We start from the raw sequence: 23,389 nt of genomic DNA, 5'->3' as shown, positions 1-23,389 counted from the left end.
CGATAATGTCTCATCACCTAATGTTTTGATGTTAGTTGATCATATTCAAATATTTGTCTCCACCACACTTCAGAATTACAAAAAAATGTGCTTCATTTGTACTAATTCTGATATATTCCGAAACATCAGAACAGTTTTTTTTTCCTTCACCCTCTCCTCTTACATGGAGGATTGCCACATAAATTCAATCTCTTTGAAGTCAGAGAAAGAAAGTCAACACCATGCTCCCTCGTAAGAGTGATCTTGACATTTGACCTCTATCTTGAAATGCATAAAAAAATCCGACAAGTAATGAACAAGATTTAAAGGCATGTTTACAGAAAGTGATTTTGTGGAAGAATATAGTGAAAAAGGTTTGGGCAACGGGGGGGTGGGGAGTGGGGGAACAAGATCAAGCTGGAGAGCCCAAAGCAAATAAAGCCAGCAAACAGAAAGCCAGAAAATGTGTGCTACAAACCACAAAGTCAATGGAAAACAACAGACAGTAGGCATTCCTATGTGAGCTTTCTGAATGTCCCCAAGATGTCTTTAGCAAACCACCTTTGACCTAAAAAGGGCTTCAGCACTGTGAAGATGCTTTTCAAGCAATATCCTCCTGCAGAGGCATAAGCTAAAGAGAGGTAACTGTGTCAGGACCCTGTGAGGCAGACCCACCTCATCGCTCAGGCATATCACCATCGACACAAGCAACCTTGTGGCCGCTGGAAGACGGTGCCCAGATGGGGAGGCATTATAATAGGGAGCATCTGCTGTGGGATTAACAGCGAATGCTGATGAACAACAGGAAAGATTAACAATGGTAAAAAGAAAATTAAAAGGTGGGCCACAGTGTTGGAACATGAATGACAAACTGAGAGGTTGAAGAAATCAGAATATATAGGAACAGAATAACAATAACAGGACTACAGCAGGAAAGAGACTGGAAGTAGGAGGTAGGAAAATAAGAATAACGTTGAATGTCTTACCGATAAAGCTCACATTGTGAAGATAGGTTGGAAAAAAATGGTTATTCCCTACTCTGATGTCAAGGCACTGAATGCTGTTTTGCACTGCTTTGATGTCATAGCAGTGGAAAACCAGGATCAGAAGCATGTGGCGCATTGATTTCGGATCTGGCAGCTATGAACCTTCCACTCCGCAATAGCGGCCCGACGCATGTGGCAGGCCACTTATTAGATCCCATTTTCTCTAATTACTTGATATCCAATGTCCGCTGGCCTTCCCCCTGTGTTGGTCAGATCATTTTGCTGTCAATTTCTATTTCACAGTCCCAGGAAAGTTATTAACATCAGTATCTGGATCACAATCTCAACCCAAGAACTGGGGAAAAATGGACATTGACACATTTAATCGAACCCTGTTCAACAGTGCTCCCACCATGGATTCGATATCTACGTCTTCTTTAGAAACCATTTACAGTTGGATCTCTAACGCAACTGATGACTGCCTTCCTACTTCTGTTAAAAAAATTATATAATCATGGTCCTCCTGCTCCGTGGTTCACAGAACAATTAAAAATTGAAAAAAGTAAATGTAAAGCACTGGAAAGATGTTGGAGAAAAAATTACTCCTCAGAATCTAAAATTATATATAAAACCGCTTAAAAAAAATACCAAGCTTTATGTAAACTGGCTAGAGCGGAAAATGTTTCCTCCGCTATTTCCAATGCAAAGAATTGTCCACGTACATTGTTTTCCATGGTTAAAAAGTTAGCTGGCTCAGATACACAGCCCACCTCGCCTACTTTAGATGAGTCACAATGTAATACCCTCGCTAATTTTTTTATAAATAAAGTGGAGCAAATATATTTAACATTAGACAAAACTAGACCACTGGTGCCTATCCAGTTAGCTCTCTCGTCTGAGCCTATTTTTTCTGACAAACTGTCAATTAAACTGGAAACGTGGTCTCTTCTCAATATTGAGTCTCTAAAAAAGTTTTTAAACCGTCTTAAGTCAGGGTCTCCTTGTGATCTCCTTCCTGCTTTTGTACTTCAACAACTTGAGTTGCCATCTTTGAAATTATTATGGGGCTACTTAACGCGTCGCTCCAAGAGGCCATGGTTCCGACTGATTGGAAACATGCCATGGTCCTCCCACTCTTGAAAAAGGCTAATGCTGACCCTGCTCAGCCATCTAATTTTAGGCCCAGCTCTTTGCTCCCAAATGTTTCCAAGATTTTAAAGAAACATGTTAATTTACAGCTTACAGAGTTTGTTGAATCTTCTAACTTTTTACATTCATCCCAGTCTGGCTTCCGTGCAGGTTTCTCGACTAAAACGACTCTTCTTGGTGTCACTGAAATGTTGCGGCAACACTTAGATACAGGCAACACAGCAGCCCTTGTACTGTTAGACTAGAGTGCTGCATTTGACACGGTTTCTCATACCGGGTTAATAAAATCTTTGCAGTCTCTTGGTGTTACTGGTATAGCACTTGGCTGGCTGGCCTCTTTTCTATCCAGGCGGACTTTTCAAGTTTTCTCTTCTAGGGCTACATCAAAAACCCACTCTTCTCCTTAGGGGTCAATCCTTAGTCCTCTTCTGTTTAATATATATGTGCAACCTCTGGCAGCAATTGCAGAAGAGGCTGGGTTGTCTCTTTTTTCCTACGCTGACGACACCCAAATAATGTTTTCCCTCTCAGCAGAAAAGCTGTCAGGCCCCTCAACTCTTCAAACTGGCTTGAGTAAGATTGCATCTTGGATGCAAAGCAATCTACTCAAGCTCAATGGTGAAAAAACCGAGGTACTTATTTTAGGAAAAAACAGATCTATGGGGACCCCAACACTGGCCCACCATAATGGTTCCTCTACCTGTGCCCACCTCTCAAGTCCGCAACTGGGATTTATCATGGATAGTAATCTTTCAATGAAACAACATGCGGTAAAAACTACGGCCACCTGCTTCACCATATTAAAATGGTTGAAGAAAATCATTTGGATGCTCCCTAGTGCTACCCAAAAGACCGTTGTCCAGGCACTCGTAACATCTAGACTGGATTACGGAAATATTCTTTTCTTGGGTGTAAATAAGGATGTACTACGCAAGCTTCAGGTGGTTCAGAACTCCGCTGCAAGATTGCTCTGCAGACTCCCAAGAACGACTTCCACCACTACTGCCTTGAGGGATCTACATTGGCTCCCGGGGACCACTGCCTGCCCTTAAAAAAATTTTTTCCCTGTGGTTGCAAAGGGGAAGGGGTCCCTCTTGAAGAGGGTGGTAATTTGCGAGAGTTGTGTGCCCGCAATTGCGGACACAAAACATCTGCACATAGGATTTGCGCACACTATTAGGGAGGGAACGCCCCTTCCTAATAGCAAGTCGCAAAACCCTATTTTGCGAGTCGCAAAGAAATGCGACTCGCAAAATAGGGTTTGTACATACCCCATGTAGTTTTTGCATGCGCAAACGGGTTCGCAAACCCGTTTGCGCATGCAAAAACCCAAAATCTCCAATCACACGTCAATTTCAAACAATCACTAGTCTTTTCTAGACTATGGCAGCTCCATGCAAGCAGGAATTCTTAAATGCCACCTGTCACCTCTAAAAGCAACTCTCTTCTCTACTACTTTTGGGTTCCGTAAATTAGGGTCTTATCACTCCTATTTGATACTACTGAACCAGCTGCCAGAAAAGCAAAAAGTATCTTGAAACCCCTAACTACGTGGCCAAGAATTATCTCTGGAGGATGAAAGGTCATTCAGAGGATCAGCACCCTCTTACTTTAAGTCTCCTCCTTTCAGAAGGCAGGACTCCTAAAACAGGACTTTTCGGGAAACACCCTCAGGTTGTGTAATTTAATTCCCACACCAATCAGAACTAACCCCTCCCTCAAATTATTTGAAGGAGACAAATAAACAAAGAATTACTCAGAACAGGTCGCTTGCCAACCCATTACAACCCGTCTCTTACAGCACTAGAGGGTTGTTTTGACAGGGTCAGTGCTATCTTACAAAATCGACTATTACTCTTCTAAGGTTATCCAAATGGGTTGCATCTATGGGCCTTCCCCATACTCGTGGAGTTGTCTCTCTGCATATAGTTGTTTAATATTCCTGATAAATGATCAGTAATTTGAAGCTGTGCCTTGAGCACCACCACACATTAGTTTATTTGCACCACAGTTGTCAACACTACACAGCAGCGGCGTAGCAAAGATGCCATGGGCCCTAGTGCAGAGAATCAAAATGGACCACCCATCCCTTGGTTAGATACTGACGTATAGGGTCCCCTGTGACCACTGGATCCCCAGAGCCACTGCACCTGCTGCACTATTGATAGCTATCCCCTTGCTACATTGGTGTAAATATGTATATAATCCCTAGCACAACGATTGTTATCTTTCCACCTTATATTGTATATAGTACCTTCCACTACTACTATCTGTCGTGAAGCTTTGTAAAGCGCTTTCACCACCTTTAGTGTCTAGTGCATGCTATATAAAAACAAATACAAAACAAAATACAAGGGAGAATATTCTGCCACGGTATGTTTATATACAATGTCAAATGAACAAGCAGGGCAGTAGCCATTACACAGAAGTGTTATAAAATGTAACAAATCCAGGAGTCATTGAATTGCCCTATCCGGAAGGAGTCTTCTTGTTGCTAGTTACCAAATGTCTTTATTCAGTAAAGACAACTTGTGTAGCATTTGTAGCTCTATTTGTAAGAGGAAATAATTATAATATTTGGCACATTCATCTTCAAACTAATATGCTAATGGTCGGTACAACGGTCGGTTTTAAACTAGTTGAAAATGTAATACACAATTGAGGGTTGCAAAGTTTCAAGAGAAAGATTCTTACCGTCTTGATTTACCAATGTGGCACTAAAACAGATGACATCACCCACTACCGCTTCCTCCGTAAAGTCGGGGTAGATGGCGTGCTGTACAGGTAGAGGCACATAATCAGAAATTCCAGCGTGCTCTGTATCCCAAACTCCAAGCAGCGTCAAGCCTACATTCACAGTCCTAATTACAAAGGTATTGTTGGTGGCTCCCTTCCCAATCTGCACGTAGTCATCCCTGTAGATATTGAAATAAGGGAAACAATGACAGTCTAAATACATGATTGATAATGATAAATTATTTAAGTTCTAAATGAACTGAAAAAAAAAATATCGAGTATGTTCTATTGCATTTTCAAATGCATTTCCTTAAACATATTTTTCCAGATAATACTACTGAGTTCAAGATTTAGTAACAAGAAAGACATTAAATATATTTTTTGACATTAGGAAAATTATTGCATTATTATGTAATCAAAAATCTCTTCTAGGAGCGCTGTTTGATTATAGTTCTTTCACTAATACTGCAGAGTTCCAACTTTGCCTCCTCAGCTATTCTGCACCATACAGGGAGACTTCCTACTGAGGTCATGTGGAAGCATACCACACAAACGAGTAGAGCAAGCAGATACATCAAGTGCACTTGAAATGCATGAATCCAACCTTTCTGCTGGCTGTTCAGTAGCATGGATTCCTAGCTATACTCCTACATAGGAAATGGGAGCCGATGACCACCTACTGAAATAACTTTAATATGCAACAAGTGAGAGAAGGCGAGAGACATAGTGGATGAATGGAAGAGAGAGACAGAGTGAGGAGAGGAAGTGAGCAGGGGTGGTCTGAGCATTTTTGCCAGGGCTGCTTTTGGTTTCCAGTCCCGCACGGTCTGCAGAAATGGAATAATGCGTAATACACTCAGGCACTGATCACTGTACCTTAGGCGGTCTCTTCGCCTCTCCTTGTGACTTGCAGTCAGCCTCTCAACAGTTGCCCCCAACACGGGTACGATGTAATCAAAAAGTGCTGCTCCACACTCCGGCCCCTGTACTGCCACTCCCTTTACAATACAGGCCGCGATACGAGCTGAAGCAGAGGCTCGAGCTGCCGGAACGAGAGAGAGAGAGGCCGAGAGCATCTCCCTCCGATCCCCCGCCCCAGGAGTCGACATACATAGCCTGGAGGGGCGCAAACTCACTCTCCTCGTCCAGTGGCTGGGCCTCCAATGCAAACTTTGTGGATTGGCAACGGCGGGCTCGGGCCGGCGACTCAGCTCCTTCGGGACTGCCGGTCCGGGCCGCTACAGTTATGAAGATCTCAGGTTGCCACAGAGCACACGCACACAGCGTCGGTAAGTCTTCCTTAAGCTTTGGGTGCACGATCACTGGACACTCCACACACAGGTCTTAGGCTGCACGAAGATCACACGCACAGTGTCGCTGAGACTCACTTTAACTCCAGTGCACACGATAACAAGGCAAATCCTCACGAAGGTCTCACGGTGCACAACGCACACGCACACAGCGTCGATGAGACTCACTTGAATTCCTGTGCACACGCTCACTGGGCAATCCTCACAAAGGGGTTCAGGCTGAACAAAGCACTTGCACACCGCGTCGCTGATCCTTGGTTGGACTCCAGGTGCCCATGATCACAGGGCACGCCTTACCCGGGTCTCAGGCTGCAACAGGCACGCACACACAGCACCGCTGAGACTCATGGAAACTTTTGAGTTCCTGTGTTTCTGCAACAGGGAGCCAGCTCACCTCAGGCCCTTGGGGATGAGTTACTTCAGGACACAGCACACAGCAAAGTCCTTTCAAGCAGGAGGACACAGCACACAGCAAAGTCCCTTTATCCTTTCCTTGGTTAATACAGCAAACTGCAGGCCAGCCCCAGAACACACAGCAAGGGTCAGGTCTATTCTATAGTTTCTTCAGTTGTTTCTTCCTTGGCAAAAGTCCTCTTGACCACGAAGTAGCTCCAGTCTTGTTCACACTTGATCAAGCCATTCTCCAAAGTTCAGGGCCTTCAGCTCTCATAGTTATACCCCTCAATGGCTTTAAAGTCTTTGTGATTCAGGAGGCACTGACCGCTGTTCAAATCAGTTCTGGGTGCCTCCCTGCCAGTGACATCTTTCTTCCTTTGATTAGTGGGGGTCTGAATTCTCAATCACTCAGCAGGAGATGGGCCAATTGTTTTATAGCAGCAACCCAGGTCTCTTCACCTCTAGGGGCTTCTCCTCCCCCTACACTCTAGATGCAGGTCAGCCTGTTGCTGTCTCACCTCCTCCCCTGGGTCAAGATATTCCCCAGATCCTACCGCTTTCAAATCCAGACAGTCAATCCACAGCCAGGCAGAGACACACAAAAATGTTAGAGCACAAAACCTCAGCCACTTTTAAAAGAGTGGCTTCTAAACACACAATGCAAAAACCGCCTTCATAAAAAGATGTGTTATTACATTGTGACTTCAGGCATACTAAACTTCATCTTTCCATCTTAAGCCTTTGGGAAGATAGGCTGGAAAACCTATTACACAGCCTCCCTATTCTGTCCTATGGGCAAGATGGCCTTTCAACAGTGCAAAACTAAATGGAGATTATTTCACTGTCAGGGCATGATACACTCCTTAGTACATGTCCTACATTTCACATGCACTGCACCCTGTCTAGGAGGTGTCTGATGTGCATTGAAAGGGAAGGGTAAGGTCTGGCAAGTGGATGCCCTTGTTCGAACACATGGCAGTTTAATACTGTGGACAGGCACTGCAATGGCAGGCCTGAGTTCCCTTTTTAAGGCTACTTGTGTGGGTGGCACAGATAGTGCTGCAGGCCCACTAGTAGCATTTGCATTACCAGCCCTGGCACACATAGTGCACTTTACTAGGGACTTTACTAGTAAGGCAAACATACCAATCATGGACAACCAAGTACCCTTACATTTTATACAGGGAGCACTTGCACATTGACACGGTTTAGCAGTGGCAAAGTGTCCAAAGCATCTAAGTTGGCAACACCATGTCAGAAAAAAGGTCTAGGGAGGAAGCAAAAAGTTTAGGGACTTTAGCCAAAAAGGGCCAAGTCCTACAGAGAGCAGATGGATGCTTTTAACAACTCATACAAGAAGCCTTGCTTGGCCTTTAGGTCAGTTTTCAAATTAATACCCCACCCCTATAAATTAACATATTTCAACTTTCTTGTCTCTGTAGAAGCGAACAATTGGAATGAAATCCAATAGTATGACTCAGCCAACCCACAAAAATGGGCAAGTTTGTGTTATTTGCCCTCACCAAAAGTGTTTTTCATAGATTATTTTAAATAAAAATGCCCTTATTAATCATCTGTACCTTGAAATCCTCTCAATACCCCTGCACAACTGCCCTTCAATATGCAAAGCAACAAAATCTAAGTGTACGCAAGAATTTTGGAGGGGCTGAAGAAAATCGCTATTGAGTTGTGGACTAGCAACATTATCCACCCAGGTTTCATTACCCCTACCAAATTACACCATTTCCATGTCAGCAACTACCCAAACCTAAATATATTAACCACTATGAAAAGCTAAACAGACTCACTTGATTCTGCACTGCTTCTCAACTAGTCAGTAACACACAGTTGGCCCAAAAATGAGCAATGTGATCACCAAAGTGCTCTTAAACCTCACTTTACAGCTGGCATAATTATATAATTTCTCTTTAAAATGGCACTTGTATTATTGGGAATCCCTCACCAATTACGAACACACTTTATGGGAAGTCTTTTGTACTAATAGAGCCCTAATCAGGATATGCATACCTAGTAAGCCTGCACTGAAGAGTGTTGTGCTCTTCCTGGTTTCTTAAAGTTCTTACTAGATGGTAAGACAGTATTTGCCTAGTGAACAAGTTGCATACCCTCGGTAACGCCTAATCTGGTAGAGACTATCTAGCCGCAGATTCTTTACCTATGAATATCCCCAGGCATTAGACTGGATCGTGAAGATTTTCGAGCAGTACCCCTGCACACTGGTAGGTGGCATGGTCCGTGCTTGAAGTGACGTGTGCGGGACTTCTATAGGCGCCACCTCGGAGCACGGACATCAGTTACTTTCGTGACTTTCCACACCAGGAGAGCACAGCCACGATGACAACTGACTACTGGTGGGGAAAAGACAGAGGCCTCGAAAAGGGTGTCCCTCACACCTGAACTGACTCTCAAGAGCAGGGAGGATTGGTAAGCATTCTGCAGCTAGACAGTTTCTACCAGATAAATCGTTACCAAAGGTAAGTAACTTGTTCATCTGATAGAGACGTGTAGCCACAAATTCCTTATCTTTGAATAGATACCCAAGCAATAACTCACCAGAGGTGGGTCTGAAAACCCTATTAAACCAAAAAGTCCTGCAGGATCGAACGGGCGAAGTGCCACTCACTAAACACCTGACTGTCCTGGCAGTAATCTTTTGTGAATGAGTGCAGCAATGCCCATGTCGCTGCTTGACAGATGTCCAGGATAGGAATGCCGCATGCTCACACAGTAGTCGCAGCCTTGGCTCTGGTACAGTGAGACCGCAAGCCCTCTGGGGGCTGTTTCTTGGCCTTTGTTTGCTCCCACAAAGCCCATGAAGAGTTGATTGTCCACCTGGAATTCTCTTGTATGGTCAAGGGAGAACAAGAACGCTCTTTTGGGTCCAGGAGGCGGAGTGTCTCTACTTCTTTGGAAGGATGAGGTGAGGCACAGAAAGTAGGCAGGGTGATGTTCTGGCCGTCAAGTAAAGGAGTCACAACATTTGGAAGAAAGGGGGCAAGGGCTCAGAGAACAAGCTTGTTTGGAAAACAGGTGGTGTAAAGAGGCTGCGCAGAGGGCGCTTGCAGTTCTCTGAACCCCCCCCCCCCCAACCATTGTTATGGCCATTAACAAGGCAGTTTTGATGGTAAATAGCTTAACAGAGCAATTGGTCAGAGGCTTAAATGGTGCACACATGAAAGGTGAGGACCAAGAGGAGGTCCCACTGAGTTATGATGAAGGGCCTAGGTGGGAAAGTATGTTGCAGGCCTTTACAGAGCCTAGCCAGAACAGGTGACTTAAAGAAAGAAGGTTGGTCCGGCAACTGCAGAAACGCAAAGATGGTGGACAGGTAAACCTTAATTGTGCTCAAAGCAGAGCCCTACTGGGCCAAAGACAAAGCAAACAAGAGTACTTGTGAGAGAGATATATATATCTATATAGAGGGTCAACATTGATGACTACCATGGCACAAATTTCTCCCAATGGCAGGCATACACTGAATCGGTGGAGGGACGCCTGGCTGCCAAAATAACATCACAGACTTCGGAAGGAAGATCCAAAGCTATCCACTGTTGCCCCTTAAACTCAACGCACGTAGGTGGAGTGTGTGCAGGTTCAGGTGCTGAATCCTGCTGTGTTGCTGCAACAGAAGATCTTCCCAAAGAGGCAGTCTGACTGTAATATGGATGGTAAGGCTCAACAGCTCAGGATACCAGACATTCCGTGTCCAATCCAGAGTAACAAGAATGACTTGGTGCTGGTCGTTCCTGATCTTCTTAAGAACTCTGGGCAGTAGTGGTATTGGCAGAAAGGCGTACAGAAGGCCGGAGCTCCACTCAAGACAAAGTGTCTCCGAGTGTTGCCTTATAAACTCCAGCACGCAGAACTGCGACATTGCACGTTCTCTGAGGTGGTGATCAAATCTAACCAAGGCTCTCCCCACTGCTGAAAGCGACCTTGCACTACACCTCTGGGTGGAGATGCCATTCATGATCTGCTAGTCCCCCGCCAGGGAAATGCTGTGATGTTCCAGTTACTCCAGAGGTGCAGAGCCTCTTGACAAAAGGTCTACGATCCCACTCCACCGTGTTTGTTGCAGCACAACATGGTGGTGGTTTTGACTGAACACCTGCACCAGCCTTCTCTTGATCAGAGAAGTACGGGTTTTAACACCAGGCAAATTGCCCGAAGCTCCAATAGGTTTATGTGCAGCTCAGACTCCACCGGAAACCAGCATCCTCTGATCTCCACCTCTCCCAAATGACCAACCCAGGAGAGATACAGCGGTCACCACTGTTAGATCTGGTGGGAGAAGGGGAAGGGGTCTGCCATTGACTCAATCGTGGTTTGTTAGCCACCACTGCAGGTCTTTTGCAGTTACCTCCGAGATCTGGACCACGTCAGAGATTTCCTTGATGCTGCTTCCACTGTGCCTTTAAGACTCACTGCAGAGCCTGCATATGCCAGTGGGCCTGTGTCACCAGCAGGATGCAGGAGGACATGACCGATTCAGTCTCACAGAAATACAGGATAGAGGCACAAACATCAGTATCATAGCCTGAATATCCTGGACTCGCCGCTCAGGAGGATAGAAGACGAAACTGCACCATGTCTGGAATGGGAAACCTCCTTTTAAAGAAAGGCTTTACAGCAAAAAGCCTTTACTACGAAACAAGCACCACGACGGAGTCATTACTATGCCCGTCTTTATTTCAAATTATTCACTACTACGGAAAGCATCATAATGCATGTCACTTCAACAAAATTTATAGTTGACAATGCTAATCTTCGCCACAAAATTCACGCAAGGACAAGGATTTAATGCAGGATATTTTATAATACACATATTATATTTTAGAATATTGATATTGAGACGCACCTGTCGTTTTCACAGAATGCGCAGAACTAGACAGTTGACAGTAGCAAAAAGAAACTGTACATAGCCCAGGGCATTAAAGAGCGCACTGTCTCATCAGTGGTTGAGAAATCGTGTTTCTTTTGAACTTGTGAATATTTGTAGTAATGGCAGCACGTATTGCCACAGCTGTCCTCTACTCTACTGAGGTGTAGAAATATTGCTCTGGAGGACACTCCAGTTCGTTCAAGTTACTTTCTTTTCTCCCAGCAAGCACTGCGCCCTTCAGGCTCTTGCTAGGAAGTGAATAAACAGGCAAGTCATACAATCACAGTTACCCCATTTTGATAATGACGTGACGCAAGAAGGTAATGTAGCTTAGCCACACCTACTTTACGCCTCAATAGAGTGGCACACAGCTGTGGTAATATTTGCTGGCATAACTGAATATTCGCAAGTTAGTAAAGAAAGCCGATTTCTCAACATCCGATAAGACACTGCCTCATTAATACCCCTGGGGTATGAACAGTTTCTTTCCCGAAGGTTAAGTTGATTGGCATACCACCAAATTTCTCACACGCAAAATGGTAAGTGAAAAGTATATTTTTTTACATGCCATGCGAACATTTTATGCTGTTTATTACAAATTGGCGTTGTAATGGTAATCGAAGTAAAAGTATGCGTAAAAATGACATTCGTCGTTGCAGTATTTGAAAAGTTTCCCTAGGTGACAGCACGATATTGGTTTTCGACTAAGAAACTGGAGTGGTCTTGCCATCCTCGTCGTTTCACTTTCATTGAAAAAGCCATCGGTGTGAAAGGTTTCGTTGTTGCATCATACATCTGTCTGTAACAGCTCGATGAAAGGGAGCTTCTGTAAGGAAATCAGGTGTGACTGCGCCATGTTGATAGAGAACCCCAGCGAGTGCAGGAGGTACATGGAAGTCTGAAGGTGGGTGAGCCAGCCTTCAAAAACCAGTCATCGAGGTAGGGGAAGACTGAAATCTCCAACCTCCGCAGAGGAGCTGTGACCACCGCCATCACTTTGGTGAACACTGAGGGGTACTGGTATGGTTGAAAGGTAGCACCCAAATTGAAAGTGCTCATGGCCCACCGTGAACTCCAGAGTGTCTGCGGGCTGACAGGATGGGGATGTGGAAATGTGCCCTGGTACAACACTTCAATACAGTCTCCTGGATCTAGGGCAGACAAAATTTAGGCAAGATAGAGCTTTTCGAATTTCTCCTTCTTCAAGAAGAGGTAGAGAAGGCAACGATCCAGGATAGGATCAAGTCCTTCATCCTTTTTTGGCACCCAAAACTAGCAAGAATAACAACCACAACCTACTTCTGATGCAGACATCCTCTCTCTGGCTCCCTCAGCCAAGAGAGCATGTACTTCTTGACGGAGCAAGGAGAGATGGTCTGTAAGCCAATGGTGACTGGGTGGCATGGGTGGAGGGGGTGTCACAAAGGGGAGGGAGCAGCTCCTTTGAACTATCTAGAGAACCCAACAGACTGATGTTACTAACCACCAGTGAAGGAGTTGATGGCGTATCCTGCCTCCCACTGGAAACACCATGACCTCCCCCACTTGGTGCCCAGGATCGTCTGAGGGAGGACTAAAGAGGTTTGAAGCCAGCAACTGCACCGGGGGAGGTGGTGGGCTAACTTGACCACTGGCCATCTGTCCCACATGGTCTCCGGCACCTGCACCCTCGATCATGAAAATGCTGGGAAGCCTGCTGGGGCTGACGAGGAGCCATAGACAAGCCCAAGGACCTGGCTGTAGCCCTACTGTCTTTGAATTGGTCCAGTGCTGAATCCACCTTGTATTCAATGAGGGGAAAGCCATCAAAGGGCATAACCATGAGGGAAGGCGGGACATATCCCAGGAAAAAACAAATGTTCTCAGCCAGGCGTGGTTCCGAAAGTCTTCTGACAATGAAATTGCTCTACCTAGCGAGTTGGCTGTGTCAAGTCCACATCTGATGAAGAACTCTGCAGCATCTCTTCCATCAGCAACCACCTAAGAGAGAGTGGATTGGACCTCTCCCAGGGCCATATGAAGCACTTGGACAACTGAATTCCATAGTGTTTGGAAATAACGGCCCAATAGGCATCGGTCGCTTACGACCGCAGAGCCAGGTTTGTGGAGGAGATCTTTCCTTTACTAAAGCTGCCCAGCCTCATGGATCCCCTCTCCAGTGGGGTGGTAGGGAATGAGTCAGGGTGAATGTGGGATGAGGAGGGTTCGACAACAAAGCTCTCTGGGGTCAGGAGCTGGGTAAGGAAACTGGGATCCCGAGGAGGGGGCGATAGTAGCAGGCAATCATCCTATAAAAGGACATCTGTAAAGGTTTCAAACAATGGGAGTAAGGGTTCTGAGGGGGTAAATTCCAGCTGCAGCACATCTGCCAAGACATTAGTCTTGAGTGCCACTGAGAGTATGTTAAGGTCCAGGACCTCAGTTGCCCTGCGCACCACCACTGCAAAAGAGGTTTCACGTGAGGTGTACAACATACTGGCCTCATCCAGTTCCTCATACCAGTTGTACTCCTCAAATGGGTCTTCTCCAAAAGGATCTATAGTCCCCTCCTAAACGTCTCCCTCACCAGGCCTATCCACCAAATATGGCACTGGCTCTGCTCCAGGAACGATGCGCAGCGTCAGACGACACCGTTCCGAGTCAGAGTCAGAAGAGACAATAGGGATGGTGGCACTGGAGCGGGCGCCAAGGAAGGTCTTGGTCTCCCCAGCACCTCCGCTCTGAATCCAGTGAGGAATCCTTGGGGCCTGAATGGCACTGATGGCGAACCTGCTGGCGTCGTCCCAGTAGGTGACCTCCTATGCCCGTGGAACCTAAAGGCACTCCAGAGGGGTCGGGCGGCCAAAAGAGGACGCGTATGGGCATAATAAAATTCCTTCAGCTGGCGGAGTTCGCTCCAGCACTGGAAAAAATCAGGGAAGTGCAGAGTGGACCCAGGGTCAGGCCTCACAACTCAAGGGACTTAGAGGTCACAGGAAGGGGAACGTAGAGAAGAGGATAATGAAGAAGTGCAGCTATATTTCAATGGGATATCCTCTGAATATACTCCTGTGCTCATTTGTTGTTTTAGTGTTAAAACTGGGCATACATATTCCACTGCAAATTGAAAATAGCTCTTCTACCCCTTAATAATAATAACTTATAAAACCCTTTGTGCATATCCCTTTACATGTGTGTTTTGCATATATGTTGCATTAACGGTTAAAAGCAAAGCAAAACTATGGAATCAGAATCAAAGGTCACAAAACAGGCACTATCTAAGAACAAAACATAAGTTCAAAAGTCAGGGTGTGAACCTACAATTCAGTTAATCACGGAATGTTGAAATGTAGCAGTGCTGACACACCACTAGAAGTTTCATATTTAAGAAGGTCCCAATTCAACATAAGAAGCAAATCTTAATTTATCCTAAATCTTGCTTAACAGCTGACATAATTTGATGTGACAAACTACTAATGAGCTTTCTCAATGCTTAATTTAAGCAAGTCAAAGTTTACAGAATGGCAATGCTTCACGGTTACAGCTCAGGGTCAGGAAAGAGTCTGCTTCGCCTTCTCTGGTTGCACTCATCCAGTACAAGTTCATGTATGGAAATATTCAACTATGGTAGGTTACGAATACAACAAAACAACTTTATTTGCTGACGAGTCGTCACAATGTAATTTACCACTGCCTGGAACGTTGACTATCTAAATGATGCCTCGAGAAAGCACCCAAGAAAGAATTTCTTCTTACATAGCATTGGACTATCATTTCTTCCTAAAACTGGACATGCTTTTACAAATGTGCGGCTAAAGCAGCTCCAGGCACATGATGATATCTTAAAATTACATGCAGTGAAAAGGCTGTAGAGAGTAGGACTCCATTCAAGCAATATGAAAAGGGGCAAAGAATGAGGATAACAAGTCGATGGAGATTTGGGTTGTGTTTTCACCCAAAAATGTATTTCGGGAAAGCACTGAGCATGCCATTAAATTGTGCATGCTGGCTCAGGTCAGATCAGATAATCTTTCCCTTTCCAGTGCCAAATAAAGTGACATAGGATGAAAATATTGTTAAAACCTATTATGCAGGCCCGCTATTCACAGCTGTCACAGGGAATGGCAAAAGCTAATTACGATCACACCATTTATGCACATCTGTTAAAAATAAATCTTAAGAGATGTCTTGCGATGTAGCTATGTATTCTATGTTATGATGTTAAAAGAACTTTGTAGATGCAGGAAATTGTCAAGAAACTCAAAATGTAAAGATTTCAAAACAGATGGTTAAGTATTACCTAAGTGTGTCAATTTAGCTGAAAAGGCAACTTCATTAAAAAGTTGTGTTGCCAAGTTACCTGTTAGTTGCAAAGCTGAGCATTGAATTTTGTGAATGGAATGAATCACCGGCGTTGTCATGGAAATGAACTGTGAAGGTCAAAGTCATACCCAGCGGAATAGCTTGTAAAGCATCTTTATTTCGGGAACGCAGTATAGGACTTGTTGATATTCTCAGGTATGAAACAGGAGACACCTGCATAATAAAAGCAAATGCATTACTACTGCTCTGTACGTCAGATAAACAAAGGTATACGATTTATCACAAAACCATAATGCCACTATTATCAAATAGGTAGGAATATTGCTTTTGTGCTGCATAGATGCAATTCATTAAATAAGCTGAAAAGTGAAAAACGCGCCATGTAGATATTTACATAAAGCAAGATTTTGTATTCGAACAATCACAACTGAAAAATATTCAATGCTTAATTGGGACATTTGTCACAATTTCCTAGTCCTTTACTGCAGCTATGCAAGAATCACCCCCTTTTTAGACTAGAATGTTTTAAATGAATCATTCCACATTAAAATATAAATGTTTATTTAGTATTCTACAAGGTTTAGTAATTAAATTCTATATCAAAAATTGTGTAAACTAGTATAAATTGTGACATTATGATGTGTTATCAATATCCTGCTGAAAGCGGTTGTAGGAAAGTGCCCCTGATGTTGATGCTCTTTGACTAAGTGTGCCATGGGTTCCTGCCAATCAGGTACTCAGGGCCTATATCCTTTCCTCAAACCTGTACTGTTGCAAACCCAATTGGCAAGTCTCTGGCCACATGTAAGTCCCTTGCAAAAGGTACCATAGGTACCCAGGGCACTATGACCAGGGAAGGCCTCTAAAGGCTGCAGCACATATTGTGTCACCCGTAGAGGCCCTGTACACTAATACACACACACTGCCATTGCAGGATGTGTGTTTTGGTGCAGAGCAAATGAAGAGTCAACATGGCACACAACCCTGCGTGTCATGCCTTCAATCCACTGCCTATGGCATAGGTAAGCCACCCCTCTAGCTGGGTGCACTATAACACTGGTGAGGATACAGGTGCATGAGCCCTGTACCCCTACAGTGTCTACGTCCATTCTTAGACATTGTAAGTGCAGTAAGGCCATAAAGAGTATATGGTCTGGGAGTTTGTCATTACGAACTCCACAGCACCATGATGGCTTTACTGAAATCTGGGAAGTTTGATATCAAACTTCTTAGCACATTAACCCCTTGTGAGCTGCGTGAATTTTTCCGCTGTGCGGGCGAAATAAAGAGTGGGCGGGATTCGGACGACCCCCGGCCGTCCTCAGCACATGCCCACCGTGACATCGGATGGCCGGGGTCCGTCCGCAGCATGGAAGGGGTTAAATCTACACTGATGCCAGTGTGGGATTTATGCCAAATGCACTCAGAGGGCATCTTAGAGATGCCCCCTGAAACACGACCTGAATCTAGCTCGCCAGCTGCTACCCCTAGACATGTTTCTGGACCACTGGGTCGAGAGCCTCCCGCTCTCGGAGTCCTGAAACAGAGGACATCCTGGGCAGACGTGCCTAGCCTCCTCCTCTAGGATGGGCAGGGTTCACAAAGGGGTAGCTTCAAAGGCTTGCCGCCTTTGTGAGCTGACCCAGCCATTTGCTGCTCCCAGCAACTGGCACCCACTGGTTCTGATCCCCACTTTGGGTGGGAGAATCGGCACGAAAACCAAGACATGAGGAGAGATGTGCCCTCCTTTGCCAACCCCACCCCTCAGGTGGGGGAGGTCAGGCAAAGCACAACTCTCAGTCCCCACCATCTTGAAGATGGGGGGACCCAGCCAACCAGAGTGAGGCTTATGCCCCCCTCCCACTATAGGGAGGGGGGCATTATTGGGGATGTACCCACACCAAGGAAGGGACCCATTGGTCCCAACCTGTGCCTACCTGAAACGCCCCTAAATTTAGTATTTAGGGGCAACCCCGAACCATGCCTCCTCAGCCAAGAAAGAAGAAGGACCGAAGAGCCGTGCTGAATGAAGAGGAGGAGGACACCAACTGACTTGGCCCCAGTCCTACCGGCCTGTCCCGACCTTGACCTGCTCCAGCAAAATCCCGGTGTGACCTGCAGCCAGCAGCCCCCCACAACCCGGGAGACCTGTCCTCCTTTCCTAAAAAGACCTCGTCTCCCGGGAGTACTGTATTTGCTCACCAATAGACTCTAGCTCAGGCCAAATCCGCGAGTCTACACCACTCTGCACCCGACGCCTACAGCCCGAGTTAGAGTGGCCCAACACCACGAGGAGGTCTCCCCAGTGATCCGGACCTGAGATCTGGTGATCCCTGACCTCCTAGAGTCTCCCGACGACGGCTGCAGTCTCCATCTGGAGGATCCCCCGACCGGAGCCGGTAAGGAAAACCCGATGCCAAAAGACACCCCCACACCTGATGCCACAAGGCCTTAGGTGGCCCAACCGACGGTGTCCGCGCATCCATCAACCTCCCAACTTACCTCTCCAACCAGTGTTTGCTCCAGAAGATCTTTGTGCCTAAGCCTGCAGTGTTTGTTCTGCTCAGAGCTTCCCCATTCAAACCAACAGGGCTCCCAATGTCGATCCAACACCCTCCTGCCCCTTTGCCTCTGTGGGAGCACCTTGTGTGCTATCTTTGCCCTGACCTAAACGCTAGGACCTTTGCTCCCACATCTAAGTGGCGTGCCCATGAGCAGCCACCAACCAGAGCCCCCCTAACCCTCACTAGATAACATTGGGCCTCAGCACTCTGCATTCGGCGGCCCTAGTGCCTCTGAGAGTGTTGTTTGAGTGCATACTAGACCCTGGAGGAACCCTGGTTCTAACCCAGAAACCCAACTCCTAGGACCGATTACCCACCTTCAAACCGATAACCTGATTTTCTCCCATAGAATTGCATTTTCTGTGGGAAAAGTGTGTAGTTGAAAAGTGTATGAAAATAAAGAAACTGTTTTAAGAAAAACTGACTTACTTACCTTTTATCCAGGAAATGTCCCAGTGTGATATCTATATTTGAAAAGGGACAAGGGAACCCGAAAGGTAATCAAGGACCTTGGGTGATAGTTAATTATAAGAGACAGTGGTCCTTAAATGATTTGAATAAAGGTAGAATAAATATAGTTCAGAATCGATACTATATTATGGATGTCCAGCCAGACAAACCGTTTAATTCTTCAATGAAGGTTTCACATATAGAACAACATACTAATAGTGGGACACAATCCTGTATCCAATAGGAAAAATAACATCACAAAACACACAAGGACATTTCTGGCAAGACAAAAGAGCTTGTTTACATTATCCAATGTTTAAAGCTTTTACACAACAACAATTGCACTTTTTTACACAATGGATTAATGTGCATGTTGTTTAGTTAGGGTCGACGACGTTTCGATCCTGTCACAAAGATACTAGGATCATCATCAGGACATAAATGTGTGCTAGCCTGATTATAGGAAATTGCCTGTGAAAAAAAACAAGAAAGGGTTGATATAAAGGAAAAGATAAGCGGTGATTGAGAGATGAAAAAAGAGGTTATTAAAAGCGGTAATTACGCAACAACGATATCAAAAGGTGCCTTATTACATGCTAATGTGTGAGCATGCGTCTAGTAAGAGGAATTAGTGATTAAGGAATGCGCGGGTGATGTGCGTGTGGGGAACGTATGTTCTAAGCGATTGTACGATAGATGAGATCGCGAAGTGGCCACTTAACAGGTGCCTACGAATAATTGCGAACATAGGTTCAGCAAGGAAGCGTGAATGAAGGGAACAAGTGCTCCAATTGCTAGGATGATGGATGGTGTAGCGGCGTGAGAACAGCGGAAAGGAGCAAGCATTATGGGTGCTTACGAACGGCTGGTGAATTGTGGGCTAAAATAAGGCATGATAACGGAGAGCAGCAAAAAAGCGCTCACCCTGTTCAGGGATCCGTAAGATTAAACGGAACAACGCTGCGAAAATAATTGGCGCGTTGGAACCGTGAGATGGTGGAGATAGCAGAGCGCAATGATTTCTGCAATTAAAAAACGTTGCATTAGTGAAAAGGTTGTGAGAAAATTAAGTGTAGCCGGTTAGTGAGGGAAAACAAGGTACCTTGGATGAACCAGAACGGGGCTGAGGTCCAATGGTTGAGAATCCAACACGGACGGAGTAATTGTTCGTGGCAAAGTGACAATGCACTGGAAGGGAAATTACTCAAAATTAGAGGACGATACCAGTGAACGGGGCAGTCGAGGTAATGGGGGAGAGGGAGGGAGCACACGCTTACCAGAATAATGCTGGGTCCTCAGGTTAACTGATCCGAGTGACGAAGCGGCAGTGAAGTGCACGGGTTTACATACCGTGAACGTGTGTGGAGGGCTAGAACGTGTAAGACCGGCGCCATCTTAGGAGAGTCAGAGTAGAAAGAGAGGAGAGACTGGAAGATAATACGGAGAGGGGTTACAGCCAGCGATAAAAGAGAAGGCTGCGCAATGAGCAGTGAAAGGGGTAGAGACAGTGAAAAATATGTAGTAATGAGTGCATCACAAAATTTGAACAGCAATTTCAAAGGCAGGTCAAAACAAATACGCGAGAATAGACACAAGTATATACATCATCAATCATGTAATTTCAAAAATAGAGAATGGATAAAAAAGAAGAGAATGGTTAAAAAAGAGATTGTCAACGTAAACCTAGTGAAGTACATGGACATTGCATGGAATTTACCATGGCATATCACACGGAGTAGAAAAAGGAATCTTGAAAAGTAATCAAACATAAGCCAAAAGTAATTACAACTGTATTTGCATATTTTTACAAACCTGTAAAGAAGTCATTATTCATCCAGCTTGCTTTTTAACTATCTGTCTTGAAAAGTACAATCCTATTTTACCTGTACCAAGTCCTGCTTGGTTCTATAAATAAAACTCGAATAAAGAAATATTTTTGATACAAACAATTGGTCTGAGTTCAGTCTTTGAGTGTGTGACATTATTTCTTGCCTGAGTGTTTAAAATAAATGCTTAGCACTACCCTCTGATAAAGCCTAACTGCTCGCCCACACTTCCACAAATAGTAATTTTACCTCTGTAAGCCTTTGGGGATCCACTGGACTCTGTGCACACTATACCTTACTTTGGTACCCTGTACCCATTGTGCCCGTTTTGCCTTCTGTTCCATTCACTGCCCCCGTATTTCTGTAACCTTCTTTGCCTTCTGTAAACACTCGTTGCCCCCTAATTTTGTGCCTTTTTGGCTCCTGTGCCCTTCGTCGTCCCGCTCCGGCCGCTGCGTCCCGCCCCCTGACTGCCCATTCGCTGCTCCCACCACCCAGCTGCTCCTCCCTCCAACCTCCCCATATATGCCGGACGCTGCGTGGTGAGGAGAGCAACCCTTGACCCTACCTGGTAGGTCGCTCCCCCTCCGCACAGCATCGCCTGTGTGTCTGCCCCAGCTGCCGCTGTTGAGGAAGTTCAGGGTAGGCTTGTTCTCTCTGTATTGTCTGTACTACTTTTCCGTCTTTGTTGTGCCCGTAACTGCTGTTCTCTGTCCTCCCCCGCTGCCTGTACTTGCTCTGTGCCCGTTTTTTCTCTCTGTTCCCCTCGCTGTCCCCGTGTCTCTCTGCCCGGTTTTCCCTCTGTTCCCCTCGCCACCCCCATGTCTCTTTGCCCGTTTTGCTTTCTGTTGCCCCGGTAACCCTGTGCCCGTTTTGCTTTCTGTTCCAATCACTGCCCCCGTATTTCTGTAACCTTCTTTGCCGTCTGTAAACACTCGTTGCCCCCTAATTTTGTGCCTTTTTGCCTTCTGTGCCCTTCGCCGTCCCGCTCCGCTTTATGTAATATATTTATTGAAACTTGCAAGAAATGCTCATAATTTAAATCAAGGATAAACTGTGTTTTTGCACCAATATTATTATGCTATTAAAAATCTGTAGAGTGCACGTTCACCAACAGGTCTCTTGGCACTGGGTTATTCTTTGGAGTCACCGATTTAGAAAAGTACATGTCTAGCTATAAGCTTGAGTAAAACGCCATGTCTTCAGCTTCTTCCTAAAGTGCATATGATCTGTTTCTAGTCTCAACAATGAGGGCAGAGTGTTCCAAAATTGGGGTCTCTGTGTTGAAAACCGTGACTCTCCTGTCCGTTTGCATCTGAATCTAGGAACCACCAATAGATTCATATGCAGAGATCTTAGAGTGCGCTGTGGAGAGTATCTATGAATTCTTGAAGATGAAAACTTAGGACCAGTACCATGTATAGCATTGAACAGTATACATCCTGTTTTAAACATGGAACGCTGCTCCACTGGAAGGCCGTGGAGCTCCTTCAGCAGCGGCTTGACGTGACATCGTCTGCCTTATTGATAGATAATTCTGGCTGCTTGATTTTGTATCCGCTGCAGATGGTGTTTCTGGTTGCACGGGAGGCCAGGATAAATTGTGTTTGCATAATCAATTTTTGATAAGATCAGGGCAATGACGATTTGGATGCTTGCCTCTCTGCTGAAAAGCCTTCTGATTTTCCACAGTTTCCGAAATTGGAAAAAACAGGCAGAGGTGACCAAACCAATCTGCGAGTTCATGGAGAGGTCCGAGTCGATTTGAATGCCTAGGGGAGGAGGCATCTTTATTATCATATTAACGACAAAGTGTATGGTAGAATCTACATACTCACTGTCGTTGACAGTAGTGTCATAATTATTAATGTTTTGGCATCATTTAAAGAGTAAAAGAATACAGCCCAAAGCGTTTATTTCTACGTGTATGATATAGCCCAGGACATCTGGCGTTAAAGAACAAGGAATATGCTACTTACCAGTATGCATCTGTTCTTGACATGTAGAGCAGCAGATCTACACACTGTGCATAGATCGCCATCTGGTGCTGGGCCCGGATGTTTGCACTTGTTTTTGTCTTGGAAAGTCTTTGGAAGTCACGAGGTATGCGACTCCTCCCTTGGATCATAGTGTACATGGTCTTCGGCTCCATCCTCAGATTGTTTTTCGCCAGCAGGTAAATGATGGAGCTTAGTAAGAAACAGGAAAGAAGCCGATGTGTGGTGTATGTAAGTAAGATAATACTGGAACAGATAAAGGTAGCCGGGGAGGCGGGTGGGCGTGTGTAGATTTGCAGCTGTACATGCCAAGAACAGATGCATACTGGTAAGTAGCATATTCCGTTTGAGGCATATGAGCTGCAGATTACACACTGTGCATAGATTGTAAAGCAGTATCCACCCCTAGCGGCGACCACCAGTATCTGTTGCAATAGTTTGAAATAGTGTTTTGAGTACAGCCTGGCCCACACTAGCCTGTTGCTTGGTTTGCACATCAACTCAGTAGTGTTTAGTGAATGTGTGGGGTGTAGACCATGTAGCTGCTCTGCAGATATCATCTAAAGGAATGTTTATTAAAAATGCCATTGAAGCCCCTATGTTTCGTGTAGAGTGGGCATTAGGAGGAACAGATAATGTACGTTTTGCTTTACGGTAACAAATCTGTATGCATTTGGCAATCCACCTAGCTATCCCAGATTTTGATATGGGGTTGCCTTTGTGTGGTGGTGAGAAAGACACAAATAATTGTTTGGTCTTACGAAAGGGTTTTGTTCTTTCCATGTAGTATA

The 23,389-nt window shown here is 45.2% G+C and overlaps 1 protein-coding gene across 1 annotated transcript in view; it reads right to left on the bottom strand.

The window, feature by feature from the left end:
• The window catches only part of NUP210 (nucleoporin 210), a 451,814-nt gene that overhangs the window by 72,762 nt on the left and 355,663 nt on the right, over positions 1 to 23,389 (bottom strand). The window contains exons 31-32 of the mRNA XM_085624815.1: positions 15,799 to 15,974; positions 4,809 to 5,029 (exon numbers count right to left, since the gene is read on the bottom strand). Of these exons, the coding sequence (XP_085480941.1) occupies positions 4,809 to 5,029; positions 15,799 to 15,974 (397 nt within the window). The remainder of the gene's footprint in view (positions 1 to 4,808; positions 5,030 to 15,798; positions 15,975 to 23,389) is intronic.

The sequence above is a fragment of the Triturus cristatus genome, chromosome 9, assembly GCF_964204655.1.
Source record: "Triturus cristatus chromosome 9, aTriCri1.1, whole genome shotgun sequence".
Lineage (NCBI taxonomy): Eukaryota > Metazoa > Chordata > Amphibia > Caudata > Salamandridae > Triturus > Triturus cristatus.
This window is presented reverse-complemented; position numbering and strand designations above follow the sequence as displayed.